The 24539-nt window shown below is 37.0% G+C and overlaps 1 protein-coding gene across 1 annotated transcript in view; it reads right to left on the bottom strand.

Annotated features, from left to right (window-relative positions):
* SWT1 (SWT1 RNA endoribonuclease homolog) overlaps positions 1–24539 on the bottom strand; it is a 107542-nt gene that overhangs the window by 38578 nt on the left and 44425 nt on the right. Inside the window, 5 exon segments of the mRNA XM_003587114.6 lie at positions 13055–13242; positions 16808–16956; positions 22516–22600; positions 22602–22655; positions 23801–23964. Coding sequence (XP_003587162.2) covers positions 13055–13242; positions 16808–16956; positions 22516–22600; positions 22602–22655; positions 23801–23964 — 640 coding nt within the window.

The raw sequence follows: 24539 nt of genomic DNA, 5'->3' as shown, positions 1-24539 counted from the left end.
TGCCAAGCAGGAGACAAGGGTTTGATCCCTGAGTCACGAAGATCCCCTGGAGGAGGAAATGGCAATCCACTCCAATATTATTGTCTGGGAAATCCCATGGACTGAAGAGCCTAGCAGGCTACAGTCCAAAGGGCTGCAAAGAGTCAGACACGACTTAGTGACTAGTACTCAGAGTAGTTTTATATGAAAAATAGTGCATGGTCCACCAGATTTTCAAATAAACATCTCTATGTGAAAGGCTCAAACATGAATATGTTGAGAAGTGACTCTGGTTCTACAGTGATTCTGGTACACAATCAGGCACAGCAAACAATGAAGTAGTTTAAAAACTATACAATGATAAAGTAATTACAAGCATTTTCACTTACTGAAGGACTATAATATAAAGTGTATTATCCAGAAATTAACAAGAGCTCTGTAACATCCAACACAAACGCATGTATATTACAGGTCACTTGTAAACCACATAAAGTATTCAAATATTTTCTAAATAAAAGAAAGATTAAAATATCTTAAATATTGTATTTATTCCTGAACCCCCCTCCTACCTCCCTCCCCATCCCATCCCTCTGGGTCATCCCAGCGCACCAGCCTGAGCACCCTGTATCATGCATCAAACCTGGACTGGTGATCTGTTTCATATATGATAATATACATGTTTCAATGTCATTCTCCCAAATCATCCCACCCTCACCCTCTGCCACAGAGTCCAGAAGACTGTTCTATACATCTGTCTCTCTTTTGCTGTCTCGCATACAGGGTTATCGTTCAGTTCAGTTGCTCAGTCATGTCCGACTCTTTGCAACCCCATGAATCGTGGCATGCCAGGCCTCCCTGTCGATCACCAACTCCAGGAGTTCACTTAAACTCACATCTATCGAGTTGGTGATGCCATCCAGCCATCTCATCCTCTGTCGTCCCCTTTTCTCCTGCCCTCAATCCCTCCCAGCATCAGAGTCTTTTCCAATGAGCCAACTCTTCGCATGATGTGGCCAAAGTACTGGAGTTTCAGCTTTAGCATCATTCCTTCCAAAGAACACCCAGGGCTGATCTCCTTCAGAATGGACTGGCTGGACCTCCTTGCAGTCCAAGGGACTCTCAAGAGTCTTCTCCAACACCACAGTTTAAAAGCATCAATTCTGAAGTGCTCAGCTTTCTTCACAGTCCAACTCTCACATCCATACATAACTACTGGAAAAACCATAGCCTTGACTAGACGGACCTTTGTTGGCAAAGTAATGTCTTTATTTTTCAATACACTATCTAGATTGGTCATAACTTTTCTTCCAAGGAGTAAGCATCTTTTAATTTCATGGCTGCAGTCACCATCTGCAGTGATTTTGGAGCCCCCCCTCAAAAAAAGTCTGACACTGTTTCCACTGTTTCCCCATCTATTTGTCATGAAGTGATGGGACCAGATGCCATGATCCTCGTTTTCTGAATGTTGAGCTTTAAGCCAACTTTTTCACTCTCCTTTTTCACTTTCATCAACAGGCTTTTTAGTTCCTCTTCAATTTCTGCCATAAGGGTGGTGTCATCTGCATATCTGAGGTTATTGATATTTCTCCTGGTAATCTTGATTCCAGCTTGTGCTTCCTCCAGCCCAGTGTTTCTCATGATGTACTCCGCATATAAGTTAAATAAGCAGGGTGACAATATACAGCCTTGAGGTACTCCTTTTCCTATTTGGAACCAGTCTGTTGTTCCATGTCCAGTTCTAACTGTTGCTTCCTGACCTGCATATAGGTTTCTCAAGAGGCAGGTCAGGTGGTCTGGTATTCCCATGTCTTTCAGAATTTTTCACAGTTTATATTGATCCACACAGTCAAAGCTTTTGGTATAGTCAATAAAGCAGAAATAGATGTTTTTCTGGAACTCTCTTGCTTTTTCGATGATCCAGCGGATGTTGGCAATCTGATCTCTGGTTCCTCTACCTTTTCTAAAACCAGCTTGAACATCTGGAAGTTCACAGTTCACATACTGCTGAAGCCTGGCTTGGAGAATTATCGTTATTATCATTCTAAATTCCATATATAGGCGCTATTACACTATATTGGTGTTTTTCTTCCTGACTTACTTCACTCTGTATAATAGGCTCCAGTTTCATCCACTTCATTAGAACTGATTCAAATGTATTTTTTTAATGGTTGAGTAATACTCCATTGTGTATATGTACCACAGCTTTCTTATCCATTCATCTGCTGATGGACATCTAGGTGGCTTCCATGTCCTGGCTGTTATAAACAGTGCTGCGATGAACATTGGGGTACACGTGTCTCTTTCAACTCTGGTTTCCTTGGTGTGTATGCCCAGCAGTGGGATTGCTGGATCATAAGGCAGTTCTATTTCCAGTTTTTTAAGGAATCTCCACACTGTTCTCCATAGTGGCTGTACTACCAACAGTGTATGAGGGTTCCCTTTTCTCCACACCCTCTCCAGCATTTATTGCTTGTAGACTTTTGGATAGCAGCCATTCTGACTGGAGTGAAATGGCACCTCATTGTGGTTTTGATTTGCATTTCTCTGATAATGAGTGATGTTGAGCATCTTTTCATGTGTTTGTTAGCCATTTGTATGTCTTCTTTGGAGAAATGTCTGTTCAGTTCTTTGGCCCATTTTTTGATTGGGTCATTTATTTTTCTGGAATTGAGCTGCAGGAGTTGCTTGTATATTTTTGAGATTAGTTGTTTGTCAGTTGCTTCATTTGCTATTATTTTCTCCCATTCTGAAGGCTGTCTTTTCACCTTGCTTATAGTTTCCTTTATTGTGCAGAAGCCTTTAATTTTAATTAGGTCCCATTTGTTTATTTTTGCTTTTATTTCCAATATTCTGGGAGGTGGGTCATAGAGGATCCTGCTGTGATTTATGTCAGAGAGTGTTTTGCCTATGTTCTCCTCTAGGAGTTTTATAGTTTCTGGTCTTACAAATAGATCTTTAATCCATTTTGAGTTTATTTTTGTGTATGGTGTTAGAAAGTGGTCTAGTTTCATCCTTTTACAAGTGGTTGACCAGTTTTCCCAGCACCACTTGCTAAAGAGATTGTCTTTTCTCCATTGTATATTCTTGCCTCCTTTGTCAAAGATAAGGTATCCATAGGTGCGTGGATTTATGTCTGGGCTGTCTATTTTGTTCCATTGATCTATATTTCTGTCTTTGTGCCAGTATCATACTGTCTTGATGACTGTGACTTTGTAGTAGAGCCTGAAGTCAGGCAGGTTGATTCCTCCAGTTCCACTCTTCTTTATCAAGATTGCTTTGGCTATTCAAGATTTCTGTGTTTCCATACAAATTGTGAAATTATTTGTTCTAGCTCTGTGAAAAATACCGTTGGTAGCTTAATAGGGATTGCACTGAATCTATAGATTGCTTTGGGTAGTATACTCATTTTCACTATATTGATTCTTCCGATCCATGAATATGGTATATTTCTCCATATATTAGTGTCCTCTTTGATTTCTTTCACCAGTGTTCTATCGTTTTCTATATATAAGTCTTTTGTTTCTTTAGGTAGACATATTCCTAAGAATTTTATTCTTTTTGTTGCAATGATGAATGGAATTGTTTCCTTAATTTCTCTTGCATTTTTTCATTATTAGTGTATAGGAATGCAAGGGATTTCTGTGTGTTGATTTTATATCCTGCAACTTTACTATATTCATTGATTAGCTCTAGTAATTTTCTGGTCGAGTCTTTAGGGTTTTCTATGTAGAGGATCATGTCATCTGCAAACAGTGAGAGTTTTACTTCTTCTTTTCCAATTTGGATTCCTTTTATTTCTTTTTCTGCTCTGACTGCTGTGGCCAAAACTTCCAAAACTATGTTGAATAGTAGTGGTGACAGTGGGCACCCTTGTCTTGTTCCTGACTTTAGGGGAAATGCTTTCAATTTTTCACCATTGAGGATAATGTTTGCTGTGGGTTTGTCATATATAGCTTTTATTATGTTGAGGTACGTTCCTTCTATTCTTGCTTTCTGGAGGGTTTTTATCATAAATGGATGTTGAATTTTGTCAAAGGTTTTCTCTGCATCTGTTGAGATAATCATAAGGTTTTTATTTTTCAATTTGTTAATGTGGTATATTACATTGATTGATTTGCCGATATTGAAGAATTCTTGCATCCCTGGGATAAAGCCCACTTGGTCATGCTGTATGATCTTTTTAATGTGTTGTTGGATTCTGTTTGCTAGAATTTTGTTAAGAATTTTTGCATCTATGTTCATCAATGATATTGGCCTGTAATTTTCTTTTTTTGTGGGATCTTTGTCAGGTTTTGGTATTAGGGTGATGGTGGCCTCATAGAATGAGTTTGGAAGTTTACCTTCCTCTGCAATTTTCTGGAAGAGTTTGAGTAGGATAGGTGTTAGCTCTTCTCTAAATTTTTGGTAGAATTCAGCTGTGAAGCCATCTGGACCTGGGCTTTTGTTTGCTAGAAGATTTTGATTACAGTTTCAATTTCTGTGCTTGTGATGGGTCTGTTAAGATTCTCTATTTCTTCCTGGTTCAGTTTTGGAAAGTTGTGCTTTTCTAAGAGTTTGTCCATTTCTTCCAAGTTGTCCATTTTATTGGTATATAGTTGCTGATAATAATCTCTTATGATCCTTTGTATTTCTGTGTTGTCTGTTGTGATCTCTCCATTTTCATTTCTAATTTTACTGATTTGATTTTTCTCCCTTTGTTTCTTGATGAGTCTGGCTAATGGTCTGACAATTTTATTTATCTTCTCAAAGAACAAGCTTTTGGCTTTATTGATTTTTGCTATGGTCTCTTTTGTTTCTTTTGCATTTATTTCTGCCCTAGTTTTTAAGATTTCTTTCCTTCTACTAACCGTGGGGTTCTTCATTTCTTCCTTTTCTAGTTGCTTTAGGTGTAGAGTTAGGTTGTTTATTTGACTTTTTTCTTGTTTCTTGAGGTATGCCTGTATTGCTATGAACCTTCCCCTTAGCACTACTTTTACAGTGTCCCCCAGGTTTTGGGTTGTTTTCATTTTCATTCGTTTCTATGCATATTTTGATTTCTTTTTTGATTTCTTCTGTGATTTGTTGGTTCTTCAGCAGTGTGTTGTTCAGCCTCCATATGTTGGAATTTTTAATAGTGTTTCTCCTGTAATTGAGATCTAATCTTACTGTATTGGGGTCAGAAAAGATGCTTGGAATGATTTCAGTTTTTTTGAATTTACCAAGGCTAGATTTATGGCCCAGGATGTGATCTATCCTGGAGAAGGGTCCATGTGCGCTTGAGAAAAAGGTGAAATTCATCGTTTTGGGGTGAAATGTCCTATAGTTATCAATTAGGTCTAACTGGTCTACTGTATCATTTAAAGTTTGTGTTTCCTTGTTAATTTTCTGTTTAGTTGATCTATTCATAGGTGTGAGTAGGGTATTAAAGTCTCCCACTATTATTGTGTAATTATTAATTTCCCCTCTCATACTTGTTAACATTTGTCTTACATATTGTGGTGCTCTTATGTTGGGTGCATATATATTTATGATTGTTATATCTTCTTCTTGGATTGATCCTTTGATCATTATGTAGTGTCCATTTTGTCTCTTCTCACAGCCTTTGTTTTAAAGTCTATTTTATCTGATATGAGTATTGCTACTCTGCTTTCTTTTGGTCTTTATTTGCATGGAATATTTTTTTCGGCCCTTCACTTTCAGTCTGTATGTGTCCCTTGTTTCAAGGTGGGTCTCTTGTAGACAACATATATAGGGGTCTTATCCATTCAGCCAGTCTTTGTCTTTTGGTTGGGGCATTCAACCCATTTACATTTAAGGTAATTATTGATAAGTATGATCCCGCTGCCATTTACTTTATTGTTTTGGGTTCGAGTTTATACACCCTTTCTGTGCTTCCTATCTAGAGAAGATCCTTTAGCATTTGTTGGAGAGCTGGTTTGGTGGTGCTGAATTCTCTCAGCTTTTGCTTGTCTGTAAAGCTTTTGATTTCTCTTTCATATTTGAATGAGATCCTAGCTGGGTACAGTAATCTGGGCTGTAGGTTATTTTCTCTCATCACTTTAAGTACGTCCTGCCATTCCCTCCTGGCCTGAAGAGTTTCTATTGAAACATCAGCTGTTATACTTATGGGAATCCCCTTGTGTGTTATTTGTTGTTTTTCCCTTGCTGCTTTTAATATTTGTTCTCTGTGTTTGATCTTTGTTAATTTGATTAATACGTGTCTTGGGGTGTTTCGCCTTGGGTTTATCCTGTTTGGGACTCTCTGGCTTTCTTGGACTTGGGTGATTATTTCCTTCCCCATTTTAGGGAAGTTTTCAACTATTATCTCCTCAAGTATTTTCTCATAGTCTTTCTTTTTGTCTTCTTCTTCTGGGACTCCTATGATTCGAATGTTGGAGCATTTAACATTGTCCCAGAGGTCTCTAAGATTGTCCTCATTTCTTTTAATTCATTTTTTTCCTCTCTGTTTCATTTATTTCTACCATTCTATCTTCTACCTCACTTATCCTATCTTCTGCCTCTTATTCTACTGTTGGTTCCCTCCAGAGTGTTTTTGATCTCATTTATTGCATTATTCCTTATATATTGACTCTTTTTTATTTCTTCTAGGCCCTTGTTAAACCTTTCTTGCATCTTCTCAATCCTTGTCTCAGGCTACTTATCTGTAACTCCATTTTGTTTCCAAGATTTTGGATCATTTTCACTATAATTATTCGGAATTCTTTATCAGGTAGATTCCCTATCTCTTCCTCTTTTGTTTGGTTTGGTGGGCATTTATCCTGTTCCTTTACCTGCTGGGTATTTCTCTGCCTTTTCATCTTGTTTATATTGCTGTGTTTGGGGTGGCCTTTCCGTATTCTGGCAGTTTGTGGAATTCTCTTTATTGTGGAGTTTCCTCGCTGTGGGTGGGGTTGGATGGGTGGCTTGTCAAGGTTTCCTGGTTAGGGAAGTTTGTGTCAGTGTTCTGTGGGTGGAGCTGGATTTCTTCTCTCTGGAGTGCAATGAAGTGTCCAGTAATGCGTTATGAGATGTCAGTGGGTTTGGTGTGACTTTGGGAAACTTGTATATTGAAGTTCAGGGCTATGTTCCTGTGTTGCTGGAGAATTTGCATGGTATGTCTTGTTCTGGAACTTGTTGGCCCCTGGGTGGTGCTTGGTTTCAGTGTAGGTATGGAGGCGTTTGTTGAGCTCCAATCAATTAATGTTCCCTGGAGTCAGGAGTTCTCTGGTGTTCTCAGGATGTAGACTTAAGCCTCCTGCCTCTGGTTTTCAGTCTTATTCTTACAATAGCCTCAAGACCTCTCCATCTATACAGCACCGATGATAAAACATCTAGGTTAAGGATGAAAAGTTTCTCTACAGTGAGGGACACCCAGAGAGGTTCACAGAGTTACGTGGAGAAGAGAAGTGGGAGGAGGGAGATAGAGGTGACCAGGAGGAGAAGAGGGGGAATCAAAAGAGGAGGGAGCAAGCTAGTCAGTAATCACTTCCCTATGTGCTTTCCACAGTCTGGACCGCTCAGAGATGTTCACGCAGTTATACAGAGAAGAGAAGAGGGAGGAAGGAGACAGAGGTGGCCAGGAGGATAAAGGGGGGTGGGGAATCAAAAGGAGAGAGACAGATCCAGCCAGTAATCAGTTCCCTAAGTGTTCTCCACAGTCCAGAACACACAATGAGATTCACAGACTTGGGTAGAGAAGAGAAGCGGGAGGGAGGAGACGGAGGCGACTTGGTGGAGAAAAAGGAGAGTCCAAAGTGGGAGAGAGCAGTCAAGCCAGTAATCTCGCTCCCAAGTAAAAATGGGTACTGAAGATTGGGTTCTTAAAGGTACAAAATTGATAACAAATACTAAAAAGCAAACATTAAAAATCTAGAGTAGAGGTTGGATTCTCAAAAATACAATATTAAAGAAAAAACAAAGTCACAAAAATTATAAAATATATATATGAAGTTTGCTTTTAAAAATAGGGTTGTTGTTGTTTTTTTTTTTACAAAGTAATAGGTTATAAAAATGAAAATAAAAAATTTTTTTTAATTTAATAGTAAAAATATATCTAGGACTTTCTCTGGTAGTGTTGTGGACAGTGTGGGGTCAGTTCACTTTCAGATAGTTCCTTGATTGGGCTTATACTTCTCAAGATCTATGGGCCCCTTCCTATATAGTCAGTGCTAACTACAGGGTTTTAATCTATTGTACCTGTCACTTCCAAGGCGGTTCCCTCTGTTTTAGCTTCTGTTTGCTGGCCTCTTCACTGCCTAATTTCCACCCTGACACAAGGGGGCAGTGGTAGACATTTTTTAAGTCTCACTTGTTCAGTTGTGCTGTCGGGAGGGAGGAACACTGCAAACAAATAACACTGGCATGTGCTTGCAGTGTCTCAGCCACACTGGGTTTGCCCCACTCACGGCATGTGTGCTTTCCCTGTCTACACTGCTTAGGCTCTAGGTTGCTCTGCTGGGAACTGTCTGAGGCTGGCCCTGGGTTGTATGCACTTCCCAGGTCTAAGTGCTCAGGTTCAGGTACTCAGGTACTCCACAAAGGCGCAGACTCGGTTGGGCTTGCATTTTGTGCCCTTTCCATGTCCAAGCAGCTCAGGTGACTAGGTGCTTGGCGAACGTGGTCGCTGCGACTTATCGCCACCCTCATCCCTGCCACTCAGTTTTCTGGGTGTATAATCAGCGCACCTTCTCAGGTGTGCTGTGTCTCTCTTCTGGCGAGCTGATCTCTGGCTGCGACCCTCCTGGCAGATGACAATGGTTCCGAATCCCAAGAAGTCTTGGTTAGCAACAAAGCCTGCTTGCAGTTTGGTAGATGATGCCTCTCTGGGGCCGCAATTGCCCCCTTCTGGCTCTGGCTGCTCTAGCCTGCCTGTCTCTGGTGAGGGATGGGCAGGTCCGCAACCGGCTAGCTCTGCTCAGTTCTTTGTTCTGTGAGCAGGCCTGGCGGTGTCTTAGGTTAGGGCTTTTCCCAGGATAGCTAGCCCACAGTCTGCTTTGCTATCTCAAGTTAGTTCCCTCAGATTGCCCTCAGGGCATTCAGGTCTGGTCCTTACTCTAAGCAATGCATCCTCGCCTCCCTGCCCATCCCCCACTTCCTAGTGGTGGATGCGGGCCTCTGTGATGCTTCTCCACTGCCAGGGGCGGAGCTCGCTCCCCGCAGGGGTTACCGTTGGGCACGTAATCTGTGGGTTTTAATTATTTATTTATTTATTTTTCCTCCCAGTTATGTTGCCCTCTGAGGTTCCAAGGCTCGCCACAGACTCTCCAGTGAGAGTGTTTCCTGGTGTTTGGAAACTTCTCTGTTTTTTAAGACTCCATTCCCGGGACGGATCTCCGTCCCTACCTCTTTTGTCTCTCTTTTTATCTTTTATATTTTTTCTTACCTCCTTTCGAAGACAATGGGCTGCTTTTCTGGGTGCCTGATGTCCTCTGCCAGCATTCAGAAGTTGTTTAGTGGAATTTACTCAGTGTTCAAATTTTCTTTTGATGAATTTGTGGGGGAGAAAGTGGTCTCCCTGTCCTATTCCTCCGCCATCTTAGGACCGCCCCCTTAAATATTGTTTTTGCTTTAATATTCTTTCGCTTAGTGAAAGGCAAAGGAGAAAAGGAAACATATACCTATTTGAATACAGAGTTCCAAATAATAGCACAGAGAGAAAAGAAAGCCTTCCTCAGTGATCAATGCAGAGAGATAGAGGAAAACAATAGAATGGAAAAGATTAGAGATCGCTTCAAGAAAATTAGTGACACCAAGGGAACATTTCATGCAAAGATGGGCACAATAAAGGACAGAAATGGTATGGACCTAACAGAAGCAGAAGATATTAAGACGTGGTGGCAAGAATACACAGAACTATACAAAAAAGATCTTGATGACACACATAACCACGATGGTGTGATCACTAACCTAGAGCCAGATATCCTGGAGCACAAGTCAAGTGGACCTTAGGAAGCATCACAATGAACAAAGCTAGTGGAGGTGATGGAATTCCATCTGAGCTATTTCAAATCCTAAAAGATGATGCTGTGAAAGTGCGCACTCAATATGCCAGCAAATTTGGGAAACTCAGCAGTGGCCATGGGACTGGGAAAGGTCAGTTTTCATTCCAATCCCAAAGAAAGGCAATGCCAACAAATGCTCAAACTACTGCACAGTTGTACTCATCTCACACACAAGAAAAGTAATGCTCAAAATTCCCCAAGCCAGGCTTCAACAATATGTGAACTGAGAACCTCCAGACGTTCAAGCTAGATTTAAAAAAGGCAGAGGAAGCAGAGATCAAATTGCTAGCATCTGCTAGATCATCCAAAAAGCAAGAGAATTCCAGAAAAACATCTATTTCTGCTTTATTGACTATACCAAAGCCTTTGACTGTGTAGATCACAATAAACTATGGAAAATTCTGAAAGAGTTGGGAATACCAGACCACCTGACCTGCCTCCTGAGAAATCTGTATGCAGGTCAAGAAGCAAAAATTAGAACTGGACATGGAACAACAGACTGGTTCCAAATCGGGAAAGGTATACATCAAGGTTGCATATTGTCACCCTGCTAATTGCAGAGTATATCAAGTGAAATGCTGGGCTGAATGAAGCACAAGCTGGAATCAAGATTGCCGGGAGAAATATCAATAACCTCAGATACGCAGATGACACCACCCTTATGGCAGAAAGTGAAGAGGAACTAAAAAGCCTCTTGATGAAAGTGAAAGAGGAGAATGAAAAAGTTGGCTTAAAGCTCAACATTCAGAAAACTAAGATCATGGCATCCAGTACCATCACTTCATGGCAAATAGGGAAACAATGGAAACAGTGACAGACTTTTATTTTATTGGGGCTCCAAAATCACTGCAGATAGTGACTGCAGCCATGAAATTAAAAGACGCTTGCTCCTTGGAAGAAAGGCTATAACCAATCTAGACAGCATATTAAAAAGCAGAGACATTACTTTGCCCTCAAGGGTCCGTCTAGTTAAGGCTATAGTATTTTCAATAGTTCTGTATGGATGTGAGAGTTGGACCATAAAAAAAGCTGAGCACCAAAGAATTGATGCTTTTGAACTGGGGTATTGGAGAAGACTCTTTTGAGAGTCCCTTGGACTGCAAGGAGATCCAACCAGTTAATCCTAAAGAAAATCAGTCTTGCATATCCATTGGAAAGACAGATCCTGAAGCTGAAACTCCAGCATTTAAGGTTAGTTTCCAAAAACTAACCCATTGGAAATGACCCTGATGCTGGGAAAGATTGAAGGCAGGAGGAGAAGGGGACGACAGAGGATGAGATGGTTAGATGGCATCACTGACTTGATAGACATGAGTCTGAACAGGCTTTGGGAGTTGGTGATGGACAGGGAAGCCTTGTGTGCTGTAGTCCATGGGGTCGCAAAGAGTCAGACATGACTGAATGACTCAACTGAACTGAACTATTGTTTTAAACTATTTCAGTTTCAAAGTGATTATCTCTGTCTGGTATATACAACATTCTGCTAACAAGAATATACAATAAGCCACAACATTAAAAATACATTAAGACTGGACAAACAAAATCTTTGCTTTATATGAGATTACAAAATTTTAAATATTGTTTTCTTTACCTCACATGTCAGATATAGTTATTTCTTTAGTATAAAAGACTATAATTTGTTTGAAAAAACTTTTAATTGTAGTCAAGGACTAAAAATCAGTCCTAAATCTATAACTGAATGAGAACAGATGTTTAAATGGAGTGCTAAGACCACTTTACTGCTCTTATAAACAACTAGAATGGATAGAGGCTCTTAATCCAAAATAAAAAAAATGGGCTCTCAAACCAAAATCATATTTCAAGGCATACAGTATGATCAACATATTAGTTATATAAAGACTATGGGCTTGAGGAAAATTATGGAAGGGAGTGTTGGCCTACTTTAAAATCAGTTGTTTTCGATTATTTTTTAAGTTACTCCAGCAACCTATTTAAAGACCTACTCACAAATGGTCTCTATCTTTTCATTTTACTAAGAATATGTGTATGAAAGTAACAAAAGTATTACTCCACTTAAGTATTTATCTATAAAAAAATTTTTACATGAATTTTTCCTAATCCAGACCGATGTTTTATTTACATTATTTTGCATCTTATTTCTTAGAAGCCTTTGGATCCTGCTAATTTCTTTAGCCACTCCTGGTGACTAGTCATTGGTCTTGACATGTTGGCAAACGATCTGACGTATCTGGCAATGATTCTCATCAAAGTTCCACATCTGAATCACTAGGCAGAAGCACTAGTTCAGCTTCAGTCCTGAAGTGAAGTGCAAGTTGCTTAGACTTGTCTGACTCTGTGACTCATGGACTATAGCCTGCCAGGCTCCCCCTGTCCATGGAATTCTCTAGGCCAGAATACTGGAGTGGGTAACTGTCCCTTCTACAGGGCATCTTTCCAACCCAGGGACTGAATCCAGGTCTCACACATTGCAGGTGGATTCTTTACCAGCTGAGCCACCATGGAAGCCGTGTGCTACTGAATTAGAATTTCTAACAAGAGAACCTAACCATATATATTTTTTACCCTCTCCAGATAATTCTGAGCCCCTATTTAAGCAGCACTACCTCTAAGGTATAATTTGACAAAAGTGCCTCATAAGATAATCTAGTACAAACTATATTGCTAAAGGCACAAACCAGGGCTTCCCTGGTGGCTCAGTAGTAAAGAACCCACTTCCCAATGCAGGAGACACAGGTTCCATCCTTGATCCAGGAGAATCCCACATGCCGCGGAGCAACTAAGCCCATGCACCACAACTATTGAGCCTGTGCTCCAGAGCCTGGGAGCCACAACTATGGAAGCCCATGCACCCCACATCCTGTGCTCTGCAAAAAAAGAAGCAATGAGAAGCCTGTCCATCGCAACTAGAGTAAGCCCTGCTCGTCGCAACTGCAGAAAAGCCCAAGTAGCAACAAAGACCCAGCACAACCAAAAGTGAATAAACAAACAGAATTTAAAAAAAAACTAAGACACTTTGTAGTTAAAAAAAAAAAATTCACAACCCAAACACTATTTAATGAACACTAGCAATAATGGAAAACCCTGAAACTCAAAAATTCTTGTTAATTTAGTACCTGTTTTGATACAGTGTAATCCAAACATTCTCTAGGACAGACCAGATTTCTTGATGCCTGCTGGGTTGGGGAGGATAAGAACTGGAGAAAACGGTGATTTCTTGGTTATCAGATTTCATCAGAGAATTATCTTCCTGGCTTTTACCCGGTGTATTTTTTGAAGAATTTTGCTTAAGTTTTGCCTTGCCCTGGGGAAATAAGAATTACATAATATGCAGCAAGTCCTTCACTAGTAAGTGAGAGAGAAAGAATGCCAATTGTAGATTACAAATGTTCTGCCTTTCTTGGAAGTGCTATTTATTCTTTGTCCTTGATTATGTACAGAATATTACCAAAATAGAATCAGAGCTAAAAATTTTTTTCTTTTTCATTTATATGAAACAGTATTTCCAATGTATTTATTACAGAGTATAGAAGTAGAATTCTACTTGTAAGGGATTAAGAAATAAGTGAGCAAAGAAATGGGAACAATGGTATATACTGCTCTTTTAAGAAGTTTGGTAGTTGATGGAAGGACATGGTATAGTAAATAGCACGACCAATTAAAAATATTTAAGAACAGATCTGAGCATATTTCTAAACAGTGTAAAAAAGCAATACCATTGATTCAAGTGATATTTTCTTTAAAAAAATCACCCTGGGTAAAAATATTAACTTAGGTGAAAAATACATATGATAGAATGCAAAAAAAAAGTTTTTAACTATGAGTTTATTGAGTTTGTTGACTTGGCTTGACTATAACATCTTTGTGAACTTAAATAAAATCACTCCATTTCTCTAGGTTTCCTTTGTTGATAAAAGTATGATTTTAAACATTAGCTTCATGCTTATCAAATGTAAAAAAAATGGAAATTTCCAAAACTGTAACAACAGTTGATAGTTACTGAGCACTTCTTATGTATAGGAATTTTCTAAGAACTTTATATCTATGTAGCTCATTTAATCCTCACAATTACTCTGTGAAGGAGATACTATGATTATCTACATTTTATTGAGGCAAAGAAAGGATAAATAAGTTATGCAAGGTCACACAGCTGGGAAGAGACATGAACAGAATCTGACCTTTAGTATAAGTGAATGAAGTATATATGAATAAGTATATATGAATGTGGTTATATTCTCTCTCCAGCTCATAAAGGTAAATATTACCCTTTTATTTCTTTTCAGGAAGGAAGAAAACTGCCTGTTTACATTAATTATGAACTTAATAAATACACATGAACAGAAATATGAATTTTGTTTTGAGATAAATGTGTTTAATCATCACATAATGCTTTTTCTCAGCTTTCAAACAGAAGTGTATGCAACATACAAATAGGCTGCTTTATCAAACACTTACATAGCACTTACTATGTGCTCTCTGCTCTGCTAAGTCGCTTCAGTTGTGTCCGACTCTGTGCAACCACATAGACAGCAGCCCACCAGGGTTACTCCCGTCCCTGGGATTCTCCAGGCAAGAACACTGGAGTGGGTTGCCGTTTCCTAGGCTCTACAAGTATTAATTTAATTCTCATGACAGTTCTAAGGCAGAGATTATTATACTCTTTCTTATAGAAGAAGGGATTAAGGCTTTGAGAGGTTAAATAACCAGAAATTAAAAACACAACTAGTCAGGATGGGAAGTCTGAGGCACGTAAGTCTAAAGTTTATTAAAAAGACTTATTTTAAATAGTCTATCATTCTGGAAGGGCAAGTCTTTTTTTTTTATGATGTTAAAAGGTTCACAAGAGAAAAAATATATATCCTTCCCTCTACCCCATTTATATAAAATCTGGAAAATGACATTACTTAACTTTCCATTTTGGTTTCTCAGAATCAAATGAATAATGAATATTCCTCTTTTCCTGATTTTCTACACTTGGTAAATTAAGATAAGGGGGATTTTTTTTTTTTTTTTACAGTTACTATACTTAGATATTCTATTCCTGGAGGTAATCTCTTTCTTTTCATTGTTCAAGTTAGTGACACATAACTAAGTATTCAGGTCATAAATCACATGTACTCTACAAAATAACTGCTATTGAAAGTGCATTTTAAAAGCCCAAGCTAAATCACAATGTTCTTGGCTGACTTAGACAATGAATTGTTTCAAACACGAAAATAAAGCAATACTTGAAAGCTCTAATTGTGGAAAAAACACAAGTTGTTTCAAACAATCAGACTAATGCTTAATGTTGAGGGAAAAGCACTAAAGAGAATACTAGATTTTTTGTCCTTTGTCTTCTTGAATCTCTTGCTAATGTGACAACTAGAAAATCAAGATCCAAGAATAAATAACTTACTAAATAACAGGCCAATATGTTTACAAGTGGGCAACATATAACAGGCATATAATTATGCGACAAACACCACTAGATTTTAATATCAAACTTTTCATGGGAGAAAACTCCCATGGCTAGGTTTCCAACTGTAAAGAATCTTGCTATTATTTTTAACTCAATCATTCCTAATTTTTTTAGTCTCAATAATTTTAATTCAAAGGCTACTAAGACTCTAAGTATCCTAAACTTTCCATCTTGTTCACCATGGTTGTTTCACTAAAGATGGGGTTTTAGGGCTCAGTTCTGTGAGAGAAAGGATAATGTGCTCTTCCCTACACAATTTAATTAAAATAGTCAAGCTGTAACTCCTAAATTCCCAGGTCCATTCTTCCCTACTGAAGATTCTAAAAGTCACACTTGTCATTTAAAAGAATAAGTACCAATGTTTTGGTCATCTTAACCCAAAAGATTATCCACCCCTTAAATCAATTCTTTCCTCAAGAAATAACATATATTTCCTGTTAGTTTATCAAAAAGATGCTTCTTTTAGTCTTAAGCAAGTTAAATTCTTTCCTCAGTAACTATGACTAAGTTTAGTATCATCTAATCCTTTCATTACTTCATAGGTACCGGGGCCTATGTTACCAGAAAAAAAAACCACAGAGGAAAACCTGGCCAATTCAATAGCTCAAAGGAAAAAATACGACACACACATACACACACATATATATATATATATATATATATATATATATATATATATATACACACTAGATGAAAGTATCATTGATATTTAACAATGTAATTGTGATGCTGAGTTTTTTGAACTGTTTCAGGCATATAAAATGACCTGAATTTTATAGATTTGAAATCAGAAGACTCTAGAAATACAGTATTACCAAGGACAAAACTCACATAGTTATTTTAAAGGGGCAAAAAGGCATCAGTGGTAGGCAGACTGCATAAGAATCCCATGAGGAGACCTGTTAAAAAATTGGTAGGTGTTCAACGGGCAAAGTTTGAATACAGTCTGTAGGTTAGATAATTGGATTATGTCAATATTAATTTCCTGATTAATAAAATATGAATCAAGAACAAAAACACTTCTGGGCACCACTGACAGAAATTTTACTCAGTAAGGGGTATGGCATCTGCATGCTTAAAAAAATTTTTGAAGTATTTTGATGCAGGCTGTGATCCACTGGTCAGGAGCACTGAAAAATGAGCAGTCAGGCAACAATGCATCATTCTCTTCTATTCATAAATGAAACAATATGAAATCCCAACAACTGCTGTGACACTGCCTCCATAGGATTATGAGTATTTTATAACTTGTAATAAGGATTGTTTAGTCTCCATTCAATTCACTTAATATTTACTTAATGCTTTTAGTATGTTAGAGTAAGTTAAATTTCTTATTTACTGTTTGTCTGATAAATACATTCTTATAACATATATGATTACTCTAAATGGCATCCTAAAGGTATCTTACCTCTGCAAATGTTTGGAGTAGTTTGTTTACTTGAGCAAAGGCCTGTGGAAGAATACCATCATAATTTGACCTTGTACTGAAAGCATGTAGCAAACTTTCAGAATCCTGAAGCAGGAATTTCACTGTTGTAAAATCCACTGCTTTCTTAGCTGGTAACACAAAATTAAGAAGGAAAAAATACGTAAGAATGAGTATACAACACAAAAATGCTTTTGGAAAATCAGTCTAATAATAATTAAGAAATTTAAAGAGAGTACACATTTACATCTACAGGCTCCTAATTTATCTCTCTGGTGTAAAAAGCCATAATGAGACTTAGTTTTAGACAAAGTTCTTGGAGTTGATTCTGGCATTCTGTGAAGCTGGCCTTCCATATCCATAAGTTTTCACATGTACAGTTTCCATCAACTATAGATCAAAAGTATTTTGGGGAAAAAGTTCTATAATGTTCCAAATAGCAAAAGATGAATTTGTTGTGCACTGGCACCTATTTACAGAACATTTACATTGTATTAGGTATTACAACTAATCTAGAGATGATTCATCGTATATAGGAAAATATGTGTAAGTTATATACAAATACTATGCCATTTTATACAAGGGATTTGAGCATGGAGAATTCTGCTATCCTCAGGGGTCCTGGAACCAATTTCCTATGGATACTGAGACTATATTCAGATTCCAAAATTTCCCTCAAAATGGTCAACTTCAAAGTAAAAGTGAAATGCACAAGTTACTACATACAAAATAGACAAATAACAAGGCCCTACTGTATAGCATAGGGAACTATATTCAATACCCTTCAATAAACCACAATGTAAAGAATATGCATATGTATGTATCTGAATCATTATGCTGTATACCAGAAACTAACATGACATTGTAAATCAACTATACTCCAATTAGAGTTCAATTTTTAAAAATTAACAGTAAAATGAAATAATGTTATACTCTTCAGAAGAGATAATCACCAAACAAATCTGAGTTAAACTACAGATTTTCAAAACTGAGGTTGTTTGTATACAGATTACTCTTGAGACATCACAGTGTCACATTTTGGTGGGAAGCACTTAAATTATATATAGTACCTTTCATAATCAACTCAGTTATCATGTAGTGATTTATCTTCAAATCCCATCACATGAAATAAAATACCAGATTTACTGAAAATGTGTTCTCTCTGGACACAATACAATTTCAGTGAAAAATAAACAACTTGGGTTAACAGTGAGCTATGGGCAAAAGAAGCTAATAGAATTTTCCCCCCTTAAATTAGCAAAGTGAGTTAATCTACAGGTAATAATTTAAAGATGTAACATTTTTGTCTCAAGGAACTAAACTTGCTTACATTAAGTTCTCAAACCAATTAGGAGAAATGGTGACAATAATTTCAAAGATTCAAAGTTATGAACAATGAAGTTAAACAGCTTTCTAATGTTACCAAAATTCAGAATAGAAAAAATTATCTCTATTATTAAGATAGAATACTGCATAACAGTTTTCAAAGGCATTTAAAATAACCACAGTGCAATGTGTTTGCTTTGTTTTCTTTTAGGTTCACAGCTTCAGAAATTCTATTTTATTCTGAAACACTGGCACTATGAGTTAAGAAAAATAGTTTTTCTGTATAACTTACATAACAAATATTTGCTTGTGAAATACTGAAAGGTTAAATGAAAATAAAAAGTGGATTTTCATAATTAATTACTCAATATTCTGAAATTCTGATCTAATGTGATGGTTACAGCCAAGTTTCTGGCTACCCTTTTATTAAGCAAACAGTGCATCTCCTTACTAAACACTTTCAGTTATTTTTAAAATCAAAGACTAGTTCAAATTCCTGTGGGAAAATTAGAGATAAGAGATGCTACAGAGGACAGAAAGGAGGTAAATATCCTCAGAGGAGGCAGTTGGGCACAACTTCTTTTAATGGTGCTTCTCCAGTGTAGTCTGTTTGATAGGACTGAAATCCTTGAATTAATCATTTTATTTCATCTTAAAAGAATTCTTTACTAAAGATTAAGGCAAAAGTATAATGTCAATGATCAATTCAGTACTCAGACAAAGCATAAAAAAATCTACAAGGCTGAAATAATTTAATGTCTATATAAGGTCAATAAGTATTTAGGTTAAAATTAATACAGACAATGAAGTCAGAAAAAGCTACTACTCATTTTCTACATAATTTTCTATGAATTGATCTAAAGTGACATGCTTGATACAGTAAGTTAAACACACATATAATTCAACAGCTGCAGACAGTATTAAAAGATCATAAACAGAATTACCAGTAATTTTTTCTAATTCAAAATTATTTTAGAGCAGAAGGCATTTTTATAATTCTATTACATATCATTCACAAGTCAGTAAACATTAGGCATTGGATTCTTCTAGATCAAAGATCAATAAATTATGATTACACAATAATCCTACAAATGAGTTTTTAACAAAAGGAGCAGTCATATCTCTTCACTTCTCTTGTCATTAGAGAAAAATAGAACTACTGACGACTATCTCTAAGTTCCATATAAGCGCAAAAAAACTGCCCAGCCCTGGAAAACAGACAAATGGAAGATGGCAACTGGATATCCCATTTTTGAAACCAAGTCTTACTTAAGATCACACATGGTTTATGGACTTCCTCTTTTGACAAAAGCAACAAAATTATGTCCCTAGTAAAAGATATGAACACTGTTTCCATGTTATCTTTTAAAATGCTTTGAAGACATGTCCAATATGTCATTCCTTAATAATAATACCCCTAATAAATATTTTCTAGTTAAAGGTCAAGGCCTGGAAAGTGTATTTTTATTTTAAAAATCAGTAACTTAAAAAAAAAATATTCATGCAACATCTACTACATATATGTCACAAAGTATTGATTAGGAACTTTAAGTTCCCTGGGGAAATTTATAAAGATATAAAACATTTTCAGAGTTTACACTTCAGGGGAAAAGAGAAGTGGTATATTTGGCATAGAATGTTTTTGTTTTATCTTAGCTGTTAGGAAACTTATGCTAAAATCTGTGTTCAAGTACTGCAATAATTGTTTGCACATGTCTTATAGTAAAAATATCTCTTTGGTTCTTCTTCACTACCTGGCTCTTGTACCTTTCAGATCAAATCAGATCAGTTGCTTAGTCGTGTCTGACTCTTTGCGACCCCGAGAATTGCAGCACGCCAGGCCTCCCTGTCCATCACCAACTCCCAGAGTTCACTGAGACTCAAGTCCATCGAGTCAGTGATGCTACCCAGCCATCTCATCCTCTGTCGTTCCCTTCTCCTCCTGCCCCCAATCCCTCCCAGCATCAGAGTTTTTTCCAATGAGTCAACTCTTTGCATGAGGTGGCCAAAGTACTGGAGTTTCAGCTTTAGCATCATTCCTTACAAAGAAATCCCAGGGCTGATCTCCTTCAGAATGGACTGGTTGGATCTCCTTGCAGTCCATGGGACTCTCAAGAGTCTTCTCCAACACCACAGTTCAAAAGCATCAATTCTTCGGCGCTCAGCCTTCTTCACTGTCCAACTCTCACATCCATACATTTAAGCCTAATTTAAACTCTCTTGTACTCAGGTGGTCCTTTAAAGGCCCATCTATACTCAGTTGTTTTTAAAAAGTAGACAGGATATAACTAATACATAAAATAGATCACTTCATAAGGAGTTTGAGAAAAGTCAAGAACTAACTGAACATCCTAATAATGGTTTATACCTTCCTTTTTAAAGGTACAGCAAAAGAAATGGAGCTGTTCACTCTGGACAAATCACTTACTCTCTCAAATCTAGTTTCCTTAATGATAAAACACAGACTTTAATAATATTTATTTAGTCGCTAAGTCATGTTGGACTCTTTTGCAACCCCATAAACTGTAGCGCATAAACAAGCTAGCAAAATAATGCTCAAAATTCTCCAAGCCAGGCTTCAGCAATACGTGAACCACGAACTTCCAGATGTTCAAGGTGGTTTTAGAAAAGGCAGAAGAACCAGAGATCAGATTGCCAACATCCGCTGGATCATTGAAAAAGGAAGAGAGTTCCAGAAAGACATCTGTTTCTGCTTTATTGACTATGCCAAAGCCTTTGACTGTGCGGATCACAATAAACTGCGGAAAATTCTGAAAGAGATGGGAACACCAGACCACCTGACCTGCCTCTTGAGAAACCTGTATGCAGGTCAGGAAGCAACAGTTAGAACTGGACGTGGAACAACAGACTGGTTCCAAATAGGAAAAGGAGTATGTCAAGGCTGTATATTGTCACCCTGCTTATTTAACTTATATGCAGAGTACATCATGAGAAACGCTGGGCTGGAGGAAGCACAAGCTGGAATCAAGATTGCCAGGAGAAATATCAATAACCTCAGCTATGCAGATGATACCACCCTTATGGCAGAAAGTGAAGAAGAACTAAAGAGCCTCTTGATGAAAGTGAAAGAGGAGAATGGAAAAAGTTGGCTTAAAGCTCAACTTTCAGAAAAGTAAGATCATGGCACCTGGTCCCATCACTTCATGACAAATAGATGGGGAAACAGTGGAAACAGTGTCAGACTTTATTTTTTTAGGCTCCAAAATCACTGCAGATGGTGACTGCAGCCATGAAATCAGAAGATGTTTACTCCTTGGAAGGAAAGTTATGACCAACCTAAATAGCATATTCAAAAGCAGAGACATTACTTTGCCAACAAAGGTCTGTCTAGTCAAGGCTATGGTTTTTCCAGTAGTCATGTATGGATGTGAGAGTTGGACTTATATCTAAAGAAAGCTGAGCACTGAAGAATTGATGCTTTTGAACTGTGGTGCTGGAGAAGACTCTTGAGAGTCCCTTGGACTGCAAGGAGATCCAACCAGTCCACCCTAAAGGAGATCAGTCCTGGATGTTTATTGGAAGGACTGCTGTTGAAGCTGAAACTCCAATACTTTGGCCACCTGATGTGAAGAGCTAAAAAAGACCCTGATGCTGGGAAAGATTAAGGGCAGGTGGAGAAGGGGATGACAGAGGATGAGATGGTTGGATGGCATCACTGACTCAATGGACACGAGTTTGGGTAGACTCCGGGAGTTGGTGATGGACAGGGAGGCCTGGCGTGCTGCAGTCCATGGGGTCGCAGAGTTGGACATGACTGAGTGACTGAACTGAACTGAAACTGTAGCCCACCATTATATCAGTGCTTTTCACATCTTTTGCTTCCTGGCAGAAAAACTCTTTCTTTTTTAATCACACACGGAATCTCTCTACATAAATAAAAGAAAGCTGAATGGCTAAAGTTGGGGTTGAAGGCCAAAGGCACACTATTATCAGGCTCCCCATCAATCTTTCCACCCCTAATCTCTGGCAACTCCAGAAGCACTTCAAGAAGGTTCTGTGTGATACAGTTTAAGAACTACCAACTAAGTGGTTGATTCTAGTCTCTTGTGGTTCTAAAGTTCATTATGCACCAAAGCCAAAGGATTCCTATTCCTTAACCATGTATTTTAAGTAGAAATCTTGATTAACTATTTGAACATCAAAAATGATACTATGAACAGTCACAATCTCTATGAACTCCATCCATTCATCTAGCTGCCATAAATTTCCTTAAGAAATTAAAAGTGTAAATGGTTAAGAACTAATTGAAAAATTTTTATTAATTCATCTTCACATTCCATGGGATATATCTATTATTCTGACTTTAATACAACACTACCAAAGACAAAATGAAAGATTCATACCTTTACGGACATTTTCATACAGACTCTCAATGGTTAAGAGCAAGTTCTTTTCCATAACTAATCCAAATACAGCCAACCAATGTTTTCCTAAAGCACTGTAATAAATGTATTAGAGTCCATGGAGGTTTCACGTACAGCATCTAGAGAAAAACAGCATTACTGATGTACTTATTATTCTATTATTTTAAAGTACCTATTTAGGAATTCCTACATAGATTTCTAGGCAAAACATAATTGAATTCTTCTTAAACTAAAAGATGTTTTATTAAAAGCCAGTCACAGTCTTAAAATGCCTATTTCACTGAAAACTGCTTTTATAAAATTCACATTAGTAGTAATATTTATAGTTTCAGAAACTATGTGTGCCAAAAGAAAGCACAGTTTTAATCAGAAAAACTAGTTCTAGTCAGCAAAAGTTGTCATCTACCTTTCAACATGGTCATTTCTACAACAAAATCAATCTAATTTCCTAAAACTAGAGAAAAACATCTATACAGAAAAGAATTTTCAACTATAATTGACACTCGCTACACTCCTATAAAGACATGTTTATAAAGAAAACTCATCATTAAGTACTACAAGATGTCATTACATCCTTTCTTCAATCATTCATATGCAATCACTTTATCAGACTCTATTATGAAATCTAATTTACGTCAACCTTCCTAGAATCTGATCATTCTTCAACATCTTGGTTTAACACTTTATAGTATAATCAAGCCACACTGACAAACATTAGAATCTTACTGAATATCTGGGATAGATACAATTGATAGGGAATAAACTTTCTCCTAATGATAAATGTGAATAGCAAACAAACATTAAACTAAGAAGGCCACTATTTCCAAATGTGATGTTTACTTATTACAGAAGAGGTGTGAATCTAAAGAAAATTCAAAATATTTTACTAATACCAAATTTACACTCTGATTCTCAAACTTATATCACATAAGCCACAATATAGACATTTTGACTCAAATAAATTAAAAATGAGACATTTTCTTTCAATTTAAGCTCCATGGAGGAAATGTGTCTAACAGATGGTAGACACCCAATAAATATTTGTTCACTGAAAAAATGAATGATAAAAAATAGTCCTAATCTTTAGGAAATGTCCATCAGTTAGTTTTTAAAGTTATTCCAAAAACTTCAAGAAAAATATTAATGTGATATCAATTATTACAATAAAACATATATTTTATACAAATAATAGTATCTCTTAAAATAAGGCAACAAATCTTTAGCAATAAAAAAGAAACCTTTAACTAAGCATTCAAATAATCACCTCCATCCAAAGGTTTCCAAAAGCAATTTTCATTTCTGTTTCTAATATGGAAGATAAAGCTGTTCCAAGAGATCTTTCGAGATCAGATACAATGTTTTCAAGTAGAAGGGGTAGTCCAGAGTTTGTAGATTGTTCCTCATAGCTCTCCTCCAAAGGTGTTGTTTCTTCAAAACAAATAGTTGCAAGCTTTATTTAGGACATTAGTAGTAAATATTTTACATATATAATTAGTATTTGTTCATAAATAATAAATATTTAATGGATATAATTAGTATTTGAATCTAGAGAACTAATGAATATTTTTAAAACAAGATTTAGGGGAGTTCGCTGGTGGGCTACTGGTTAGGATCCAGGCTTTCACTTGCCCTGGCCCTGGTTCAATCGCTGTTCGGGGAACTCTTGCAAGCCACGTGGCATGGCCAAAACAAATAAATAAAGAGTATTTAGAAATATTTAGTATAGCTGTTTTTAGATGCAATAACATATTACATTAGTAAATGCTTTATCTTTTTGACAAAAGGCAATGAAATGTTTTTACTAAAATAGATGAAAGGAAAAAAAAATTGAGAAATGTGTATATTTTAACCTTTCATTATTTAAAAAAATTAAAAACTAAAACAATTCTTTGCATCTCTTAATATTTATAATAGAAAACCAAGACCTATGGATCAAAATGTGTTTACTTTCAAAAATCATAAACATAACTCACATCAATAAATTGTCTTGAAAAGAGTAGAAT

The sequence above is a fragment of the Bos taurus genome, chromosome 16 (genome assembly GCF_002263795.3).
Source record: "Bos taurus isolate L1 Dominette 01449 registration number 42190680 breed Hereford chromosome 16, ARS-UCD2.0, whole genome shotgun sequence".
In the NCBI taxonomy this organism is placed as follows: Eukaryota; Metazoa; Chordata; class Mammalia; order Artiodactyla; family Bovidae; genus Bos; species Bos taurus.
Note: the sequence above shows the minus strand (reverse complement) of the source record. Positions and strands in the feature narration are given on the sequence as shown.